The sequence below is a fragment of the Myotis yumanensis genome, unplaced genomic scaffold, assembly GCF_028538775.1.
Source record: "Myotis yumanensis isolate MYYU_CA2020_CCGP unplaced genomic scaffold, mMyoYum1.0.hap1 SCAF_1, whole genome shotgun sequence".
In the NCBI taxonomy this organism is placed as follows: Eukaryota; Metazoa; Chordata; class Mammalia; order Chiroptera; family Vespertilionidae; genus Myotis; species Myotis yumanensis.
Window position 1 is genome coordinate 51,596,147 of NW_027223752.1, and position 19,405 is coordinate 51,615,551.

General features: G+C 43.0%; 1 protein-coding gene across 5 annotated transcripts in view; it reads right to left on the bottom strand.

Moving 5' to 3' along the window:
- Positions 1-19,405, bottom strand: part of ZNF609 (zinc finger protein 609) — a 224,117-nt gene that overhangs the window by 13,053 nt on the left and 191,659 nt on the right. For all 5 annotated transcript variants that reach the window (XM_070420973.1, XM_070420965.1, XM_070420956.1 and 2 more), the window contains 5 exons: positions 8,131-8,218; positions 4,473-6,813; positions 2,785-3,151; positions 812-987; positions 370-586 (listed from right to left, as the gene is read on the bottom strand). In XM_070420973.1, coding sequence (XP_070277074.1) covers positions 370-586; positions 812-987; positions 2,785-3,151; positions 4,473-6,813; positions 8,131-8,218 — 3,189 coding nt within the window. The remainder of the gene's footprint in view (positions 1-369; positions 587-811; positions 988-2,784; positions 3,152-4,472; positions 6,814-8,130; positions 8,219-19,405) is intronic.

Here is a 19,405-nt window from a genome sequence, read left to right on the forward strand (position 1 = left end):
CTCTTTACCAGCTGTGTGGGGAAGGGAGGAGTTTCTCCTTACTTTCCTAACTCTATTGAGTTTTGGGGTGCTGACAGAAAAAAAATGTAATACTTGGCCAGATACAGTTGCTAGGGATAGAGAATAAGGCTCCATTTTTCAGCTGCTTGTTTCTCTTTGGCTGTGGGAACACCTGTTCCTTATTCTTTTGAATATGAAAGCCAACTTTCTGGAGAAGTTTGAGAGTCCCCAAGCTCCAAGGGAGGAAATAAATGTCATATGCTTTAATGATGGTCTGCAGGAGGCTAGGATTCTGATTCTTGCCAGGGCTCCTTGCTGTGGACAACTGCTATGGAGTTTAAAAGGCAGGCAGTGGGAAATGAGGCTTACCTGCTGCATAGGGTAAGTTGTACTGTGCTGGGAGCAGTGAGTACCCCAAGTGGTGGTGGTGGTGGTGTGTGGACATCAGGCGCTGGGAAGGAGAGGTGCGGGGCCGGTCTACACTCCTATCACTGGCACCTGCTCCGCCGATGCTGCTACAGCTGCCACCACCCCCAACCACCCCACAGCCTCCCCGATCTCTCTCCTGAGAAGTTTTATCACTTATCTGGAAAGGAAAGCAACACAAAAGCACTATTGTGAGACACACACGAGAGCAAGATGCTAGAGCCCACATCATGACTCCTCAAACATGCAGGACACCTAAGAATCAAGTGGTGCCTGGAGGAGTCAACTGCACTGTGGTTAGGACCTGACCTTGTCCACCTTCTCCCGGACCCCGATTTCAGCCCTATTGGTCTGATACCAGCCAGTGTAACTGAACTTCCCTTACCGTGGGAGACTTGCTCTTGTAGTGACTGGCATGCTGCTGTAAGATGTCCAAGGCTTTGGACTCTGAGCTGGATTTACAACTGACACTGGGGCTGGCTCGTGCCTTGTCAGCGTCTTCACCCCCTGAGACCTTGCTGCCATATGGGGAGAAAGAGTAGCTGGAAGGTAGGTAGGAACCTGGGAAAGGAAAAAGAAAGCAGTCAGGGAGATGCGAGAGGTAGAAGAAACTGTATTAGTGAGCGTGGCTGGGAGGGATAGGCACAGGGATAGTTTCTACCCTGGTGTCTTTGGGCTGAGATGGTTAGTTTGTCCTTTCTTTACTGAGCTCTACAACAGGGGTGGGCAAACTTTTTGACTCGAGGGCCACAATGGGTTCTTAAACTGGACCGGAGGGCCGGAACAAAAGCATGGATGGAGTGTTTGTGTGAACTAATATAAATTCAAAGTAAACATCATTACATAAAAGGGTACGGTCTTTTTTTTTTTTAGTTTTATTCATTTCAAACGGGCTGGATCCGGCCCGCGGGCCGTAGTTTGCCCACGGCTGCTCTAGAGGCAAAATTAGCTTAGGGATATTAGGAACATGACCCGCAGTTACTGGGAATCAATTTCCCTCTCAGAGATTCAGCCTGGACAGGTGAGACTACGAAGTGGAAAAGTCATAGGATATGAAGGCAGATGGCCTTGGGCTCAAACCCTACTACTGAGACTTAACAGTTGGGTAGCCTTGAGCAAATTAACAACCTTTCTGAGCTTCAGTTTCTTCACCACCAAAATGAAGATACCAAATCTTATTTCACAGGGTGTCCAATGGATTAAATAAGATAATGCACATAAATACCTAGGACAGTGCCCAGCCCAGATCAGGCACTCATCCAACAGTACTGTTTTTTTTAAAAAAATATATTTTATTGATTTTTTACAGAGAGGAAGGGAGAATATAGAGTTAGAAACATTGATGAGAGAGAAACATCGATCAGCTGCCTCCTACACACTCCCTACTGGGGATGTGCCGGCAACCAAGGTACATGCCCTTGACTGGAATCAAACCTGGGACCCTTGAGTCTGCAGGCCGACGCTCTATCCACTGAGCCAAACCAGTTAGGGCCCAACAGTACTGTTTTTATAAAGATGAGTAGGGGCAACAGAAGAAAGGAATGAGACAATTTCCTATCTGTCTGAAAGCTTATGTGTCCTTATAATGCTATACCAGGATATCAAGACTATTTAGGCTGCTCTCCTATAGGGAGGGGCAGCTTGAAGGAGTGACAGAAGTTCTCTCTCACCCCAGAAGCACCACACATAGCTGTTCAGGCAACAGACATCAGTGAGTAGAGTGGAATAAGAGAATTTTCTTCTAACAAGTTAAAAACTCAAACTCCTACTGTGTGTCCCCCAAGAACTCAAGGATGGCAGTGTAAAGAGCTTGTCTTTCCCAAGCTCAGCCTCTTCTAGCTGAACTTCCCCACAATCTGACTTCCAATGCTCTTCCCCCTCCTGCCTTCCAATCTTACAGCTGAACAGGATCTTGTAAATGAATACATGCAGTGTGCTGGTTTGAATGTTATTTGTTACGTGTCTCTCATGCTACAATTAAGCTGTAAGCTCCCTATGTCTTTTGCGTTCTCCACAGTGCCGGAGTGCACTGCAAAATAAAGAATGTGTGTGTAACAAATCCTCGTTGAGGGAAGATGGCAGTGGTACAGAGTTTTACCTTTTGTTATCCATGAAAAGTGATCATAGAGGCAACCTTATAGTGAAGCAAGGGAGGTAGAGGTGGTTCCACAGACTGTAATTAGGGGTCAAAGAGTTGGGTGTAGAGGGGCCACTTCACAGAATGTCACATTCAAAAAAGGGCTGTCATCTACCTGAGCCCCAATAAGCCTTAGGACTGAGCAAGAAAACTGGATTTGAAATCTCTGCTTCGTTTCCACCCGCAGTTCATGGAACACCAGCTGGAAGGGTGGTGCCTACCTGGGTAGTTCTGCATCATCACAGCAGGCATGCCCCGGTAGCTGGGGTGGTTGGGGTCATAGGACTGGCTGTAGGAGTAGCCGTGCATGTAGGGGATGTAGGACTGGTGCTGGGTGAGGGGGGAGGACACAGGCACATGGACACTTGGCCGGGGCTCCTTGCTCCCAAGGCGGGATTCCTCAGAAGTGGGCAGCTTGCAGTCACTACTTGTGCTTTCTTTCCCATCCTCCTTGGGGACAGAGTCCTTATTCCGACTCCTTTCCTCCTTCAATTTGCGGTCCCGCTCCTCTTTCCACCTCTCATCTTCTGACTTGATGTCTGAGTACTTGGCAGGATAAACATATGTCCACATCCGGGGCTCAGCTTCCTACAATCACAGAATGAGCACTGAGCGTTGCACAAATGAAGGAGAGAGAGAGTGAGTGATAGTTCAAGCCCAGGGTCCCAGCAAACACCAAAGCAGACACCAGGGCAGAGAATGCCAGTGGCCTCTATTGATCGTTTACAATGACCTCTGGTCCCTCCTGCTTAAAAAGCCTGACCCCTCCCGGCCTCAAGGGAAAGAAAGAAAGAGGGGGAAAGAAGAGGAAATCTGTCGGTGGGTCTCCTCAGCGAGAACCAGCATTCTGGAGAAATGACTCTCTGAACAGAAGAGGCTGCTCCCTTTCCAAGGGTATTTAGGTTGTTTCATTTCTTCAGGGCAAACTCGGGCGGAAGGTCTAACTGTGGCACCAACAGGGAAGGGAAGACTTTCTTAAGTTTCTTGAGCAGCCCTGGCAGGTACGGCTCATTTGGTTGAGCGTCATCCCATGGTTTCTGGTTCAATTCTGGGTCAGGGCACATGCCCAGGTTGTGGGCTCAATTCCGAGTAGGGGACATGCAGGAAGCAGATGATTGATGTTTCTGTCTGTCTGTCTGTCTCTCTCTCCCTCTTCCTCCTCTCTCTATAAAATCAATAAAAACATATTAAAAAAAGAAAATAAGTCTCTTGAGCAGAGCAAGATGTGAGACCAAGTTCTTGGTTCTAGCTCTTCCTATAAAATATTTTTGCAAGTAACAGTTTGAGTAGTGTACTTCTGGCCTATTCTAAAATATGGACAGATCACCATGAAATCATGCCACAGGAACCGAACACTGGAAGAAACACTGTACTAGGAATCCAGATAGCTGGGTTCCAGTTTTGTTTTGTTTTGGGCCTCTCTTGTCAAATGGGAAAAGACCTTTCACTGATGTAACAGTACCGTCCCCCACCCCCCCCTTTTTCGTTCGTTAATTCTCACCAGAGGATATATATTTTTTCCCATTGCTTTTCAGAGAGAGTGGAAGGGAGGGAGGGAGGTGGGGAGAGAAAAACATCAATGTGAGAGAGAGACATCGACTGTTTGCCCTCTGCAGGTACCCCGACTGGGGGTGGGGAGTAAACCTGCAATCCAGGTATGTGCTGCAGACTGGGAATCGAATGAGACCCTTTGGTGCATGGGCCGATGCCCTAAATACTGAGTATACTGATCAGGGCTAAAAGTGCTTTTTGAAAAACATTAAAATGATTTACAAAGGTAAAAATATCCCTAAAATTATAGATTTCTCCTGCTAACCTGTATTCTGTTGACCTCCTAAATCAGGACAACCCTGATTGTGAGGAAGAGAGAAAGACAGACAGTATTTCTATTTCTTCCCAGAACAGTTACCTGTCGGTACCAGAGTATTGGATCCACCTCCGCCTGTCGGCCACACTCAGCACCTGTCTTAGCCTCAGAAGCCTCCTTGCCTAGATGGCTGGCCTCACTCAGCTTCACTTTAAGTGTTTCTGGGGCCTGGCTGGGGAGTTTGGAAGAGTCATCTAACTTGGGAATAATGACTGACTTGGCAGGGTCAGCCCCTGGCTCCTTGGCCTTGCTGGGTCCTGACTTCACCAGGTCTGTCAGGCTGGGAGCCTTGGTGAGAGTTGGTGGAATTGACGGCTTTTGCTTCCATTCTTCCTTGAGTGCTGCCTCCCGCTCCTTCAGGCCCAACTCTGCCTTCTTGTCCAGTCCCCGCTGCTGCTGCTCCAAGCTCTGCCGTTTCTGCTGTTCCTCATATTGCTGCCGGTAAGCTGTGTTCGTGCTCAGGAGGTGGGTGTGGTAACTCTGGTCGCTGTAGCCATAGGGGGGCACGTAGGCATACTGGTTGTAGTACAGGGACTGCATGTACATGTTGGGACGTTGCTGGATGACAGAGGGCTGCTGACTGGAACTGCTCAGCTCTGGCTTCTTGTCCTCACAGACATCGCTCTTCGCTTTCCCCTCTATGCTCTCAGGCTCCTCATCCTTTTTTGTCTTCAGGGCCTGGCTTTCCACTCCTGCCTGGCTGCTGGGGTTCAGCGTCCCTGGGCTGGACTGTGCGTAATTTGGAGAGTAGTAACTCTCAAAGCCTTGGTAATATGGGGAGTCTTTGCTCTGTGGCTGAGGGGGGAAAAGAGTTTTCTTAGCCCCTTCCTTAACCAACTGCTCAGGGTCCTTGGATTTGACACTCTCCACTTTGCCCTCCCCGTCCTCCCCAGCATCAGAGATGTCGGAGTAGGCAGGGCTGTTGGTTTTGACGGAGCTGGCTTCAGCTCCATTCTGAGTCACTACATGTAAGGGAGTCATGGGCTGGGTAGGGGTAGTGCTCTCTAGGCGGCTACTGCTTCCAATGGAAGGGCTGGGGGCATTGTCTGTGAAGCTGTATATCTTATCAGCTTCAGCCTTGATGCTGGCCAGTCGGCTCTGGTGGGGGTCTGATGAGCCATTTAGGAGCCCCTCCATTTTCATCCCATCTCCTGATGATTCCCTGAATGGGCTTTTGCCTTCTTCTGCTCGACAGACCTTGCCAGGAGTCAGAGGACTTTCAAGTTCCTTTGAAGACTCCTTCTTTTTTTTGTCTTTCTTTTTCTTATCCTTGGCTGGAGTCAAGGCAGGGTTGACTGTGAAAGGTTCTCCCATCACAGTGGGCTTGGGCTGAATGGGCTTGAGCTGGGGGCTGTTGGGCATGGCTTGGACCACTGTGGTGGTCAAGCCCGAGGAGGAGCCTGGGCTGGCTGCTGTGAAGGTGGCTGTCTGGAAGGTGTAGATTTGTTGTGGGGGGATGGCTGGGGCAATGGGCCGGGCTGACTTTAAGCTCTTGGAAGGCATCTTTTCAGGTTTCAAACAAGAGGGTTTTTTACATTTTTCTTTTTCCATACATTTCCTTTCCAAAGAATCAAAGGCATCATTGCTTGTATCATCCATAACTGACGGTCCATCATCAGAGCCATCATTGGATAAGGCCCCAAGGTCTGTGTCCCCTTCCCCACTCAACTTTTTCTTACACAGACCTTTTGTGCTGAATTTGCTTGAAGGAGAAGGGCTATGGGGCTCTACGAGCCGAACTTTGGGGGTAGCTGAGCGGGCAGGGGACAAGGAACCTTTCTGTGAGGCAGAGGCACCATTGCAGCTCCCGAGGTCTGCATGGAGTGTGGGCTCCTCTCCGTACTCACTGTCTCCATCTGCTTCTGGCTTGCTGTCATCATCTGTATGGGCGTGAGCTTGATGGTACTTAAGTCCATTGATGTGCTTATACTTCTTGTTACAGTTTGGGTGGGGACAGTCAATCAGGACTGGGGAGGGACAGTTTCTATCTAGAACAGTGGGTTCCACCTTGGTCCCAGGGAGGGGGCCAGTGGCTGAGCCCATGGAATTCGTACGGACACGCTTGCTCCCTTTGGAGTCCTCTGAGCTAGAATTCAGCTCCATGTCTGAAAGGGGTTTGTTTTTCCGCTTATTCACTGAGGAAGGGCTGGCCTTGACATCCTCAGAGGTGCTACTGGCAGGTGGGCGGTGCTCTGAAGAATTCTGGCTGCCCCGACGGCCTTTGCTATTGGCTCCTGCTCGGGTTTTGCTGCTGCTGCTGGTCCCTTTGCTGTCAGAGGTTGTTGCTGTCTCACTGACAGGTGTGTTACTGTTGGGACGCATGCGTTTGCCTCTACCCCGACCGTTTCGCATTTCCAAGTCACTGGTGGGAGAGTCACAGAACCTTGGCAAAGGACAAACACAATAGAATATTATTAAGAAGTGAAAACAACTTCAAACCAGTTTTGCTGCAGTCTCCAGAAGAATTGTCCAGATGGTAACTATCATTTTCAATGAATATGATTTGCTAAAGGAACTTCTGAAAGAGTGGGAACTGCAATTAAGTGGTGAGCTCCTAGAATGCTTTCTGCATACTAGCTGTAAATTATTCCCCAACATTTGGGTTCCCTAAAGCCTACCAAACTTCAAACTAATATTAGGAATAAGCTATAAGGTGCCATTCACTGAAATGCCAATCTTAAGATCAAATTGCAATTTGAAAAGGTCCTTGTGAAACCAACAGTGTCCAGTAGTTTAAAAAAAAAACCCCAAAATGTTCTTGAGTTTAAACTTTTCAGAGATAGCTACCATCAAAAAGGATCATCAATGAATGTTTGCACACTGATAGTCAGACTCTAATGACCTTTCAGACACGGAGTCTCAAAGTGACTACAGATAGCAGTCAGAATTCAATAATTACAGATGAAGACTTAAGTAGGATCTCCACCCACTTCTATCCAACCCATCAACACCTAACTCATTTATTCTTTTTCTTTCTTTTTTTTTGTGTGTGCCCTTGACCCGGAATTGAACCTGCAACCTTTTGGTCTGTGGGCTGACGCTCTACCACTGAGCAGCACCGACCAGGGCCTGATTAATTTATTCTTGAATGCCAGATAAATATAGTGGCTCCCTTTGTCTCTATACCATAATGTCCTTTAAAAGCTGGGTGCCTTTTATTTTTCCTTCCCCTGTATGGCAAATGCTTTTATTTTATAGAAACACATCTATTATATCTAAGGTGAAAAATACTGCTAGGAGATGCTGTTAATTTCTTAAATTTTTCCCTTTTTTTAAATTAATAATTTTTATTCTTCAATTACATTTGACATATAATATTGTATTAGTTTCAAGTGTACAACCTAAAGCTGGGTGTCTTGAAAACTATCCAACCCTATAGCCCGGCCAGCAGGCTCAGTGGTTGAGCGTCAACCTATGAACCAGGAGGTCACGGTTTGATTCCTGGTTAGGGTATATGCCTGGGTTGTGGGCTCAATTCTGTGTGGGGTGTACAGGAGGCAGCCGATCAATGATTCTCATCATTGATGTTTCTATCTCTCTCTCACTCTCCCTTCCTCTCTGAAATCAATAAAAATATATATAAAAAAAATTAAAAAACAAACCCAAAAAACCTATCCAATCCTACCTGGATAAAGGTATAAGAGATCACTGATTAGGGTGGTTCAGACTAACATAAACTAAAAAGCCGTAAAGTGCTTACCTGGGGGGTGCCCAATCATGCCGTGTGCAGTCAAGAAGTGTACCTACGTATGTCTTGTTCCTCCATGTTACATTCACTACCAACATCCCTGGAAGACAAAAAGACTCAGATATAGACAAGAGAAACCCTATTGACCACCGAAAAGAGTATTTTTCCATTTGAATAGCATTCTGGCTCCTATAGGAGGGTTTAGGGGTAATGTGGGTCCCAATAGGACAAACAGGATTGGGCTGAAATAGTTCTATGGGAACTGCCCACAACACTACCATGGACCTGTAAGATGGGCAACAGTTGCAAAGATTTAATGTGTCCAATTAAGACACAGTTTTATAACTTAAATACCAATGGTAATGGTATTATAAATGGTATTATGCAGTGTTTCAAACATACTAAAAAATTACAAACAATAACCTAACAAAAACTCATGTATCCACCAATCAATGACTTATTTATAAGATTTTGTGCCATTCAGGAATCATGTTTTTGGTGTAAGTCTAAGAATTCTTTGCCTACTGAAGATTTTTTCTAGATTTTTTTTTCCTAAAAGTTTTACAGTTTTCTGTTTTAGTCCTTGATTTGAGTCAATTTTTATATGAGATTCCCCCCCCCCACCCCCTCCCCTCGGTCCATGATGTCCATTTGTTAATTCATGATGCCAAGAATTGATTTGGTATCTTTGCCAAAATCAATTGGGTGTATCTGTCTATTTCCTCATTCTCTGCTCTGTTCCATTGGAGTAAGTGTCTATCCCTCTGCAAATATTACAGTCTCATAGATTACTGTGGCTATATAGGTCTTAAAATCTTATTTTAGAATAATCTTATCTATATCTACAAAATATCTTGCTGAAATTTTGACAGAAATTGCATTAACCTACATTATCAATTTGGGAAAAATTGACATCTTTACTATGTGCTCTCTATTTATTTAGATCATCTTTAACTTCTTTCAGCATACAAATCTTGTAGATGTTTTGTTAAATTTACACCTAAGTATTTCATTTTTTTGAGCTATTATAAATGGTATTATTACATTTTTAAATTCAGTCCCCAAATGTTCATAGCTAGTATATAGTAGACATACAGTTGAGTTTTGTATGTTTATCTTATATTCTATGACCTATCTAAAGTCACTTACTAGTTCTAGGAGTTATTTATTTAGTCATTGAGATTTTCTATGTAGACAGTCATGTGATGTGCATATAAGCACAGTTGTATCTCTTGCTTTCTGATCTGTATGCCTTTTCTTTCCTTTTCTTGTGTTATTGCAATAGCTAGAACTTCCAGCACTGCGTTGAATAAGAATAGTGAAAACAGACATCCTTGCCTTGTTTCTGCTCTTAGGGGGAAAGCACTCAGTTTTTCATCACTAAGTATAACGTTCAGCTCTATATCTGGAATATAGAGGGAAAACGAAAACCCAGGGAACTCACCACCATGTTATTACTCAGGTCTTGAGGTCCTTAGCTGGTCTGCCTTCTTTTCTACACCTTTCACAATCTTGTTATATTTGTTTTATATATAATGGACAGGGTTTTTAGTTGTATTTCCTAGTGCGAGAACTAGGAAAAAGTATGTCTATCTTCCTCAAAGTGTAAGTCCTGGTTAAATTTTACTGGTTATCTTTCTTAGTGTTAGTTTTCTATTATATAAAATTTTGTTTTGTAGGCTGTTTTTTTAAAAAAAACTTATCCTCACCCAAGGACATTTTTTCCATTGTTTTGAGAGAGTGGAACGAAGGGGTCAGGGGAGGGAGGGAGGGAGGGAGGGAGGGAAAATCATTGATGTGAGAGAGACACATCTATTGGTTGCCTCCTGCACACACCCGTACCTACTGGGGCTGGGGAACCTGCAACCCAGGTACATTCCCTTGACCAGGAATTGAACCCACAACCCTTCGGTCCTGCGGGTTGATGCTTTAACCACCAACCACTGAGCCAAACTGACCAGGGCAGTTTGCAGGCTCTTTTTGAGTGAGATGTTTTTGTTACTGATTTCCCCTTTCTCTGTTTCATACTTTTGCAATTTTCCCCATCTAGTCCCCTAAGGACCTAGTGTGAACAGGTCTTCGAATGGTCTATGCCATTAGAAGAAATTTAGGATATCATAGTTTTAGTCAGTGAACCAGCAGGCAGCTAGACATACTTCTTCCCAACTCCTTAGGCTTCCTTCCTCCTCTATTCAATTAACTAGTTAAAGCCTCCTTTTATGAGGCTGGTTGAGGGTTGGCATCTGACTCCCCTGGCCTCTAGTTCTATCTCTTTAGGAAGCACTTTCAGTATCTAGTTGGTGCTCAGGCACCATTCTCTGTTCCCAGATCTGGAGGAGAGCAGGCCCACAGCTTCAGCCCCAGTGACTTCTGTCTTTTCTATTTTTGATCCCTGGAGATGGTTATTTTGTTTTTGAGCCCAAACATGTTCTTTGATTTTCACTTTATATATTTTACTCCTTGTTATGTGTTTGGACCAGAAGGGATGTGTCAAAAGTTCGAACACGGTCTTTCTGACTGGAAGTCCCGAGGCACATTTTCTATGTAATGTATCTAGAGAATAAGTCTGGAGACTCTAGAGTTAGCCTTCTGTTCATCTTGGTCACACACTAGTATAATACTATTTGGGTCAGCACTCCATTCCCAGGGCCTATCTGCAGTAACTCACCTTTATTCATTTTCTTCTTAGATGTAGAAGGCTGTCTAAAATTCACTGGACTTGTAGTTAGAAAACCTTAGTCCAAATCCTTGCTCTGCTACAGTGTAATCTTGGACAAGACATTTAACCTCTACGAACCTTAGATTTTTAATCAATACTACAGAATTAAAACAAATAAATGATAAGATTTAAATTAGATAACTAGCCCATAGTAGGCTTTTATTATGTCAATACAAAGAAAGTGCTTAGATAAAACCATGGAGTACAGGACTCGAGCCCTGAACTCTTGGGCATGCCTTTTAAATAAGACCTTATTTAGCCTCTGTTCTCTTTGGGATCAGATTTTATGATGCTCTGTCATAAAACCAGATCAGAGAAGGGAATTGGGGGGAGAGGGAGGAGGGCATTATCCTTTCAGGAAGTCTCAGTCTGATGAAATTAGGGCAGGAAAGAACTTTGATTTAGTCAATTAGAGTCTAATTCAAACATTTATTGAACATCTATTATGTGCTATGTGTTTTCATACTCATTAGCTTATCAAATATTCACAGCCTTAAATCACTTTTTGAATAAGGCACACCATTAAGAGAAATCAGAGTCCTCCCAACAATCCTGCCAAATAGGGGTTGTTAAAGCTACTGTACAAATCAGGAAATGAAAGCCCAGAAAGGCTAAGTAATTTACCAAAGATCTCATTATTTATTAGTGGTCAGATCTTTAAGGCATTACACAGCAATCACTAGTGGATTTTGATTCTTTTTACACAATTTCCTCAAAATGTCCCTTTATCTTTATCTTAGCTAAAAACACACACAGGATTGCAGGGGTATGGGTGAGGGGCGGGGGGGATCCAGAGGGGAAAAGGACAGGATTCCTATCCCTTCTATCCCTTTCTAGGGTACTGACATCTTAAGGGAAATGGCAAACCTAAGAAAGCAATTAGGCCAAATTCTCTCTGGCTATTAGCAAGTGAATTCAAATGGATGTCTCCTCCCAGTGATGGGCTGCTCTGATTACTGTATAACCAATTTGAACAGGAACAGAGTCCATTTATTTCCAGACAAGGTAAGACTTAGAGATAGGCACTTCATTAATAAGAGCAGATGAGCACAGCTGTGTATAGAGAACAGGCATACAATTAGAATGTTAAGTCCCACTCTTGAAAGAGCTGGGCAGGAACACATTTATAAATCTGTCTTCTTCCTCTGGTATAATCTGAAAACCTTAGTAATAATGAATGAGTAGAAAAGAAGACAGGTCAGAGAGACTGCTGCAGATGCAAGAGGGGAAAATTCTGTATGGAAAAACAAAATGGAGGCTTGTTTAAATGTCAAAGCAAACACATTTTTCTGAAGTGTAACTCTCTTCCTACAAGGTTCTGAGTTGAGACAGCTGGGAGAATAAGAGGACAGGAAAGAAAAAGCAGGAAAAAAAACAACACTTAACAGACCCAGTTTCTCTATTAGGGGGTAGCTTTAGGGCAGTAAGTAGGCTGAAGAGAAAAATTGGTGTTCATTTCAGAAAGCTTCCTATTTTGAATAATGTTCACAAAATAGGGAATGACTTGGCTTATTTGAAGATTATAGTCCTAAAAATAGTAGTAATAATTTGTGCCTTGTGTTTCTCCAGGTAGTTTCATATTTACCAAGGGTCTTACAGACATAATCTCATTAAACATTAAGTTTTAGAGTGCTGAGTAGTACTCCTTCTTAAAAGTGATCACCTGAACCTATTTGAAGAAATAATGACAGAAAACTTCCCCTACCTGGTGAAAGAAATAGACTTACAAGTCAAGGAAGTGCAGAGAACCCCAAACAAAAGGAATCCAAAGAGGACCACACCAAGACACATCATAATTAAAATGCCAAGAGCAAAAGACAAAAAGAGAATCTTAAAAGCAGCAAGAGAAAAAAAGTCAGTTACCTACAGGGGGGTACCCATATGACTGTCAGCTGATTTCTCAACAGAAACTATGCAGGCCAGAAGGGAGTTGCAAGAAATATTCAAAGTGATGAATAGCAAGAACCTACAACCAAGATTACTTTACCCAGCAAAGCTATCATTCAGAATTGAAGGTCGGATAAAGAGCTTCACAGATAAGAAAAAGCTAAAGGAGTTCATCACCACCAAACCAGTATTATATGAAATGCTGAAAGGTATCCTTTAAGAAGAGGAAGAAGAAGAAAAAGGTAAAGATACAAATTATGAACAACAAACATGCATCTATCAACAAGTGAATCTAAGAATCAAGTGAATAAATAATCTGATGAACAGAATAAACTAGTGAATATAATAGAATCAGGGGCATAGAAAGGGAGTGGACTGACTATTCTGGGGGGGGGGGGAGGAGTATGGGGGGTGCAGGAAGAGACTGGACAAAAATCGTACACCTATGGATGAGGACAGTGGGGGGGGGGGTGGGTAAGGGCAGAGGGTGGGGTGGGAACCGGGTGGAGGGGAGCTATGGGGGGGAAAAAGAGGAACAACTGTAGTAATCTGAACAATAAAGATTTAATTTAAAAAAAAAGTGATCACTTGTTTTCCAGGAACCGGGTAAAGGGGTTTGGACTTAGGTATAAGGCAGCAAGCAGTAAAGTTCCCCCAGATCTCAAGGAAAGTGCAATGTTGACTCAAAACCTGCTTTACTTCAGAGGACAATTCAAAACCTCAAAAACAGTTGTGTATTCGAGACTGATCCAAGCACAATAGTGGAAAGAGTAAATTTTACCTCATTTTTACCATTTCTTCTAGTACATACTTGCTTTCAGGGATCTGGTCCCTTCATGCTCAGCTGACCACTCTCCCTGAAGCACTTCCTTCACTTGGCTTCCAAAGCAAGAACGTCACACTCTCCTGGTTTTCCTCTCATCTTTCTGGTCATTCCTCAGCATCTTGTACTTCTTTATGTCTAACTGATGTCTCCTGAACTTCTATTTCCAGCCCCAACCTTTCCCTCAAATTCAGTTCAGCTCCAGATTCATATATCTGATTGCAAATTTGACATTTCCATTTGATGTCTAAATAGAGATCTCAAATTTAACATGAGCCAAACTAAGCTCCTGACATCCACTCTTCCCCTGACACATCCCCTCCCCAACCAACCAATAACTGGCTCTGAGTTTTTCCTATTTCGGGTAATGGCATTTTCATCCTTTCAGGTGCTTAGGTCAGGTCCAAAACCGTCGGAGTTTTACTCTCAAGCCCCACACCTGACAGCAAATCTTGTTGGCTCAACCTTCAAAATATAGCCAAATTTTGACATATCTCACTACCTGCACTTCTCCAGCTCCAAGAACTCCTTAAATTATTCCAAGAGCCTCCTAATTTACATCCATTCTTATCCCTCTCTGACCTAGTCATAGCACAGAAGCCAGAGAGATCTTGTTAAAACCTAAACCATATCCTGATTCCTTTGCTCAAAATCTTTCAAAAGCTTCTTTCCATTTCACCCAGATTTAAAGGTTTAAATTCTTATTGTGACCTTAAAGGACTCACGTGATCTTGGCCTGCATTACCTCTCTAGTCAATGTCATCTTCTACTCTGCTCTAGCACAGTGACCTACTTGCTCTTTGAACACAACAGGCATATTTCCATCTCATGGCCTTTGAACTTGCCATTCCCTCTATCTACAACATATTCTCAAAGCTTACTCTCCCTTCACTTATTTCAAACCTTTTCTCAAAAGTCATCTCAGCCCTGACCGGTTTGGCTCAGTGGATAGAGCGTCAGCCTGCGGACTCAAGGGTCCCAGGTTCGATTCCGGTCAAGAGTATGTACCTTGGTTGCGAGCACATCCCCAGTGGGGAGTGTGCAGGAGGCGGCTGATCGATGTTTCTCTCTCATCGATGTTTCTAACTCTCTATCCCTCTCCCTTCCTCTCTGTAAAAAATCAATAAAATATATTAAAAAAAAAAAAGTCATCTCAGTGAGGCTATCCCTAAATACCATTATATGCTCTCTAGTTCCCTTTCCTACTCCCCCATAGTGAAAGGTGTAGAAAAGAAGGCAGACCAGCTAAGGACCTCAAGACCTGAGTAATAACATGGTGGTGAGTTCCCTGGGTTTTCGTTTTCCCTCTATATTCCAGATATGGAGCTGAAAGTTATACTTAATGATGAAAAACTGAGTGCTTTCCCCCTAAGAGCAGAAACAAGGCAAGGATGTCTGCTTTCACTATTCTTTTTTAAAAAAAAATATTTTTTTAAAATTGATTTCAGAGAGGAAGGGAGAGGGATAGAGAGATAGAAACATCAATGATGAGAGAGAATCATTGATCGGCTGCCTCCTGCATGCCCCCTACTGGGGATCAAGCCCGCAACCCAGGCATGTGCCCTTGGCCAGAATCGAATCTGGGACCCTTCAGTCCACTGAGCCAAACCGGCTAGGGCTGCTTTCATTATTTTTATTCAACATAGTGCTAGAAGTTCTAGTTATTGCAATAACACAAGAAAAGGAAAGAAAAGGCATACAGATCAGAAAGCAAGAGATACAACTGTGCTTATATGCACATCACATGATTGTCTACATAGAAAATCTCAATGACTAAATAAATAACTCCTAGAACTAATAAGGTCATAGAATATAAGATAAACATACAAAACTCAATTGTATGTCTACTATATACTAGCTATGAACATTTGGGGACTGAATTTAAAAATATAACAATACCATTTATAATAGCTCAAAAAAATGAAATACTTAGGTGTACATTTAAGAAAACATCTACAAGATTTGTATGCTGAAAGAAGTTAAAGATGATCTAAATAAATAGAGAGCAAGGAGTAAAGATGTCAAATGGCAACTTCTCTTTATTCAATTCAGAGTATCAGAGTGATTGCGGCAGTTTAGAAATTATCCACAGATTTGTTGACATTCCTCCCTTCAAAAAGTTGATGCCTAATTCCCCTCACCTTGCGTGTGGGTTGCACTTGACAACTTGTTTCCAATAAACAGAATGTGGTGGAAGTGATGTGCGTGACTTCTCAGACTAAGTAATAAAAGAGTTCCTCCTTGCTTTTGCTCTTGGATTAATTACTTTTCTTGGGAAGACAGCTGTGGTATTGTGAGGACACTCAAGCAGTGCACCCTATAGAGAGGTCCGTGAGGCCACAAACAGAGGCCTCCAGCTAATAGTCATGTGCTGAGCCAACTTGGAAGTAGATCCTCCAGCATCAAATAAGCTGACATCTTGACTGTGACCTCATGAGAGACCTCGAGACAGAACCAGCCACCTAAGCCACTAGTGAACTCCTGACCTACAGAAACGATATGATATAGTTATGTTGTTGTAGTCCACTAATATTTTGGGGGTAATTTGTTACAAAACAGTGGATAATCTGAAGCAGTGTCTTATCCTGAGCAGGCAAATAATTTGTTTAACTTATTTATTCCTTGAGTTTCTATTATTTGCCAGGCATTGTGCTAAGTAGTGAAGTTACATAAAACAGCTAAGAAGATATGAAGGTCTATTCCTGGGAGCAAATATTTATTAAGAGCCTTCTTTGTGGAATTCACTGGACTAAGTACTGGAGAACAGTACTTAGGGGGGAAGAGATGAGGACAGTGAGAACAGGGCAGGCCAGAATGTGTAGACCAGGGGTTGAGATAAATAAGGCCAGCTGTCTGCTTTCAACATAAAGGACTGAAAAAGAGAAAGGGTAGGAGTAAGAGATCACGTGTTACTGAATACTCTAGTAACTTTGAGTTTTCAAATGAAAACAGCAGCATTTACCTATATGCTGCTCTTAAATCTTGTTTCAATCTGATTTTTAAAAAAATATATTTTTATTGATCTCAGAGAGGAAGGGAGAGGTAGAGAGAGAGAGAGAAACATCAATGATGAGAGAGAATCATTGACTGGCTGCCTCCTGCACTCACCCTACTGGCGATCGAGGCCACAACCCAGACATGTGCCCTCGGCCAAAATCGAACCTAAGACCCTTCAGTTCGTACGTAGATGCTCTATTCACTGAGCCAAACTGGTTAGGGCTCAATCTGAATTTTCAATCCTGGTTGATGCTGACAACTACTCTCTGAATAAAGGGCAGGTCAGCATACACGTACGTATGATTGCTTCCTTGTATCCACCTACTCATCATTCATTCATTCATTCATTCAACAAATGAACATCTACTCTGGGCCAGACACTGTTGTAAAGTAATGGGATATATAGCAAAGCACCAAACTAACAGTCCTTGTTCTTAAGCAACTTATATTCAAGTGATGGGAGACAGACAATAAATGAACAAGTAAATATAGGTGAGATAGTGGTAAGCCCTATGGAGAAAAATAAGTTAAGAGCAAAAGAATAGATGTGAGAGATGGGGATGTAGCTATTTTATAAAGGGCAGTCAAACCTTATGAGAAGGGCACATTCAAGCAGATGAACCTAAGAGAGGTGAGAGAGTAGCCATGTGGAAATTAGAAGAACATTTTAGGTAGTGGGAAAAGCAGATACACAGACCCAGTAGTGGGAATGCATTTGGCATGTTGAGGCACAGCAAAGTGGAGAGTGAGGATATAGTGAAGTGAGGGGAAGAGATGAGGACAGTGAGACCAGGGCAGGCCAGAATGTGTAGACCAGGGGTTGACAGACTTTTAATGTAAGGGCACGTAGTAAGTTTCTTAGGCTTTGCAGGCCACATAGTCTCTGTGGTAACTTCTCACCTCTTGGTGCACAAGAAGAGTCACAGATAATGTGTAAAGGAATGGGCATAGCTGTGTCCCAATAAAATTATAAAAACAGGCAGTGGACTGGATTGGCACCTGGGCCTTAGTTTGTCCACCCCTGATGTAGACCATAGAACCCCTTTCAGGGCAAATGATGGAGGTCAGAGGGGAATGGTATATGCCCAGGTTTTGGCCTTAGAAAGCATTCTCAGAGAAACAAAGCTATAAATGAAAGCTAACTGAAATACACACACACACACACACACACACACACACACACACACACACACTGATTTCACAGGGGAAGGGAGAGGGAGAGAGAGATAGAAACATCAATGATGAGAATCATTGATTGGTTCCTCCTGCATGCTCCCTACCAGGGATCAAGACCCTACCCTGGGCATGTGCCCTTGACTGGAATCGAACCCGGGACCCTTCAGTATGCAGATCGATGTTCTATCTATTGAGCCAAACTGGCCAGGGCCCTTCTTTTTCTTTTGTTGTTAGTTCTCACCCGAGGATATTTTTTTTCATTGATTTTTTTTTAGAGAGAGTGGAAGTGGGGAGAAGGGGTGAGAGAGAAACATCCATGTGAGAGACACACTAATTGGTTGTCTCCCACATGCACCCCGACCAGGGCAGGGATTCAACCTGAAACCCAGGTATGTGCCTTTAACTGGGAATCAAATCTGTGACCCTTTGGTTCATAGGCCAGAGCTCTAACCAGTGAGCATACAGACCAGAGCTGAAATACTTCTATTAATATTAGGCACTAAAAGTTGTTTGTTGAACAGATAAAAATGAAAAAGCAGTTTGTCTGGAACCCAAAATGACAACTGTTTAACTGTTTCTATAGAAAAATATTTTGAGTGCCAAAAAAATGTTTTGAAAATTAAATTAAATTTGAAACACAAGTCATTCATAAGTTGAGGACTCTCCATATACAGAGGATATTTTAATCTTTTTCTTGATAACTCAGGAACATTATTTTAGACATGATGAACCTATGGTATGGTAAGAGACATTCCATTAAAGGTTATTAAGGTATTACGGGTTAACGGTTCTCTATTAATTATGACCAAATTGCTCTGCTCTTTTCTTGTGTGTTTTGCTTTTCAATCTCCTCTTTGGGTTGTCAGCAGTTACTTTTTCTTGTCATTAATATGTCTATACTTTTTGCAGTAGTAGTCTTTCTCCTATTGCCAACCTCTGTATCACATCCAACTTTCTTGTAATCTACTTTAGTTGAAGAAATCAGGGAGTTGACACTAATGCAACTATATCATCAGGTCCTATGGGTCCTCTTATCTGATTTCATGGCCATATAAATTCCACATCCATTAACTACATGATTCTCTAAAGAGCCTGTTATATTTGGAACTCAAAGTCCATGGGGGAAAATTCTATAGCTGGTAACCAAAGAAATCAGTTAGTCAGACAAAACTGTTTTTAAAAATTGATTTGGGTGGGGGGGGAAGGGAAAGGGATAGAGAGATAGAAACATCATTGATCAGCTGCCTCCTGCACACCCCCACTGGGGATCAAGCCCACAACCCGGGCATGTGCCCTTGACAGAAATCAAACCTGGGACCCTTCAATTTGCAGGCTGACGCTCTATCCATTGAGCTAAACTGGCTAGGGCTGTCAGTGAGCTTTGAATGTAGTGTGTGACTGTATGTGGTCAATGTCTAATAAACACAATTTCTAAAACTAAAGACTTGTTTTTACTCCTCTTTTAAATGTGCTAATTCTACTAATGAGTAATCAAGGTCTCAGTACAGGTGCCAAGAATGCCTAGACATTGCTACAAAATGAAATGTACATCTTTAATGTCCCCCCCCCCAATCCAAAATAAAACAACAACAACAAAACCACTAAAAAAAAATTGTTTAAGGCAGTGCAGTGGCTCTCAAAGTGTAGTTCTGGGACCCTGGGAAGTCCCAAAGTCAGTTTTTAAG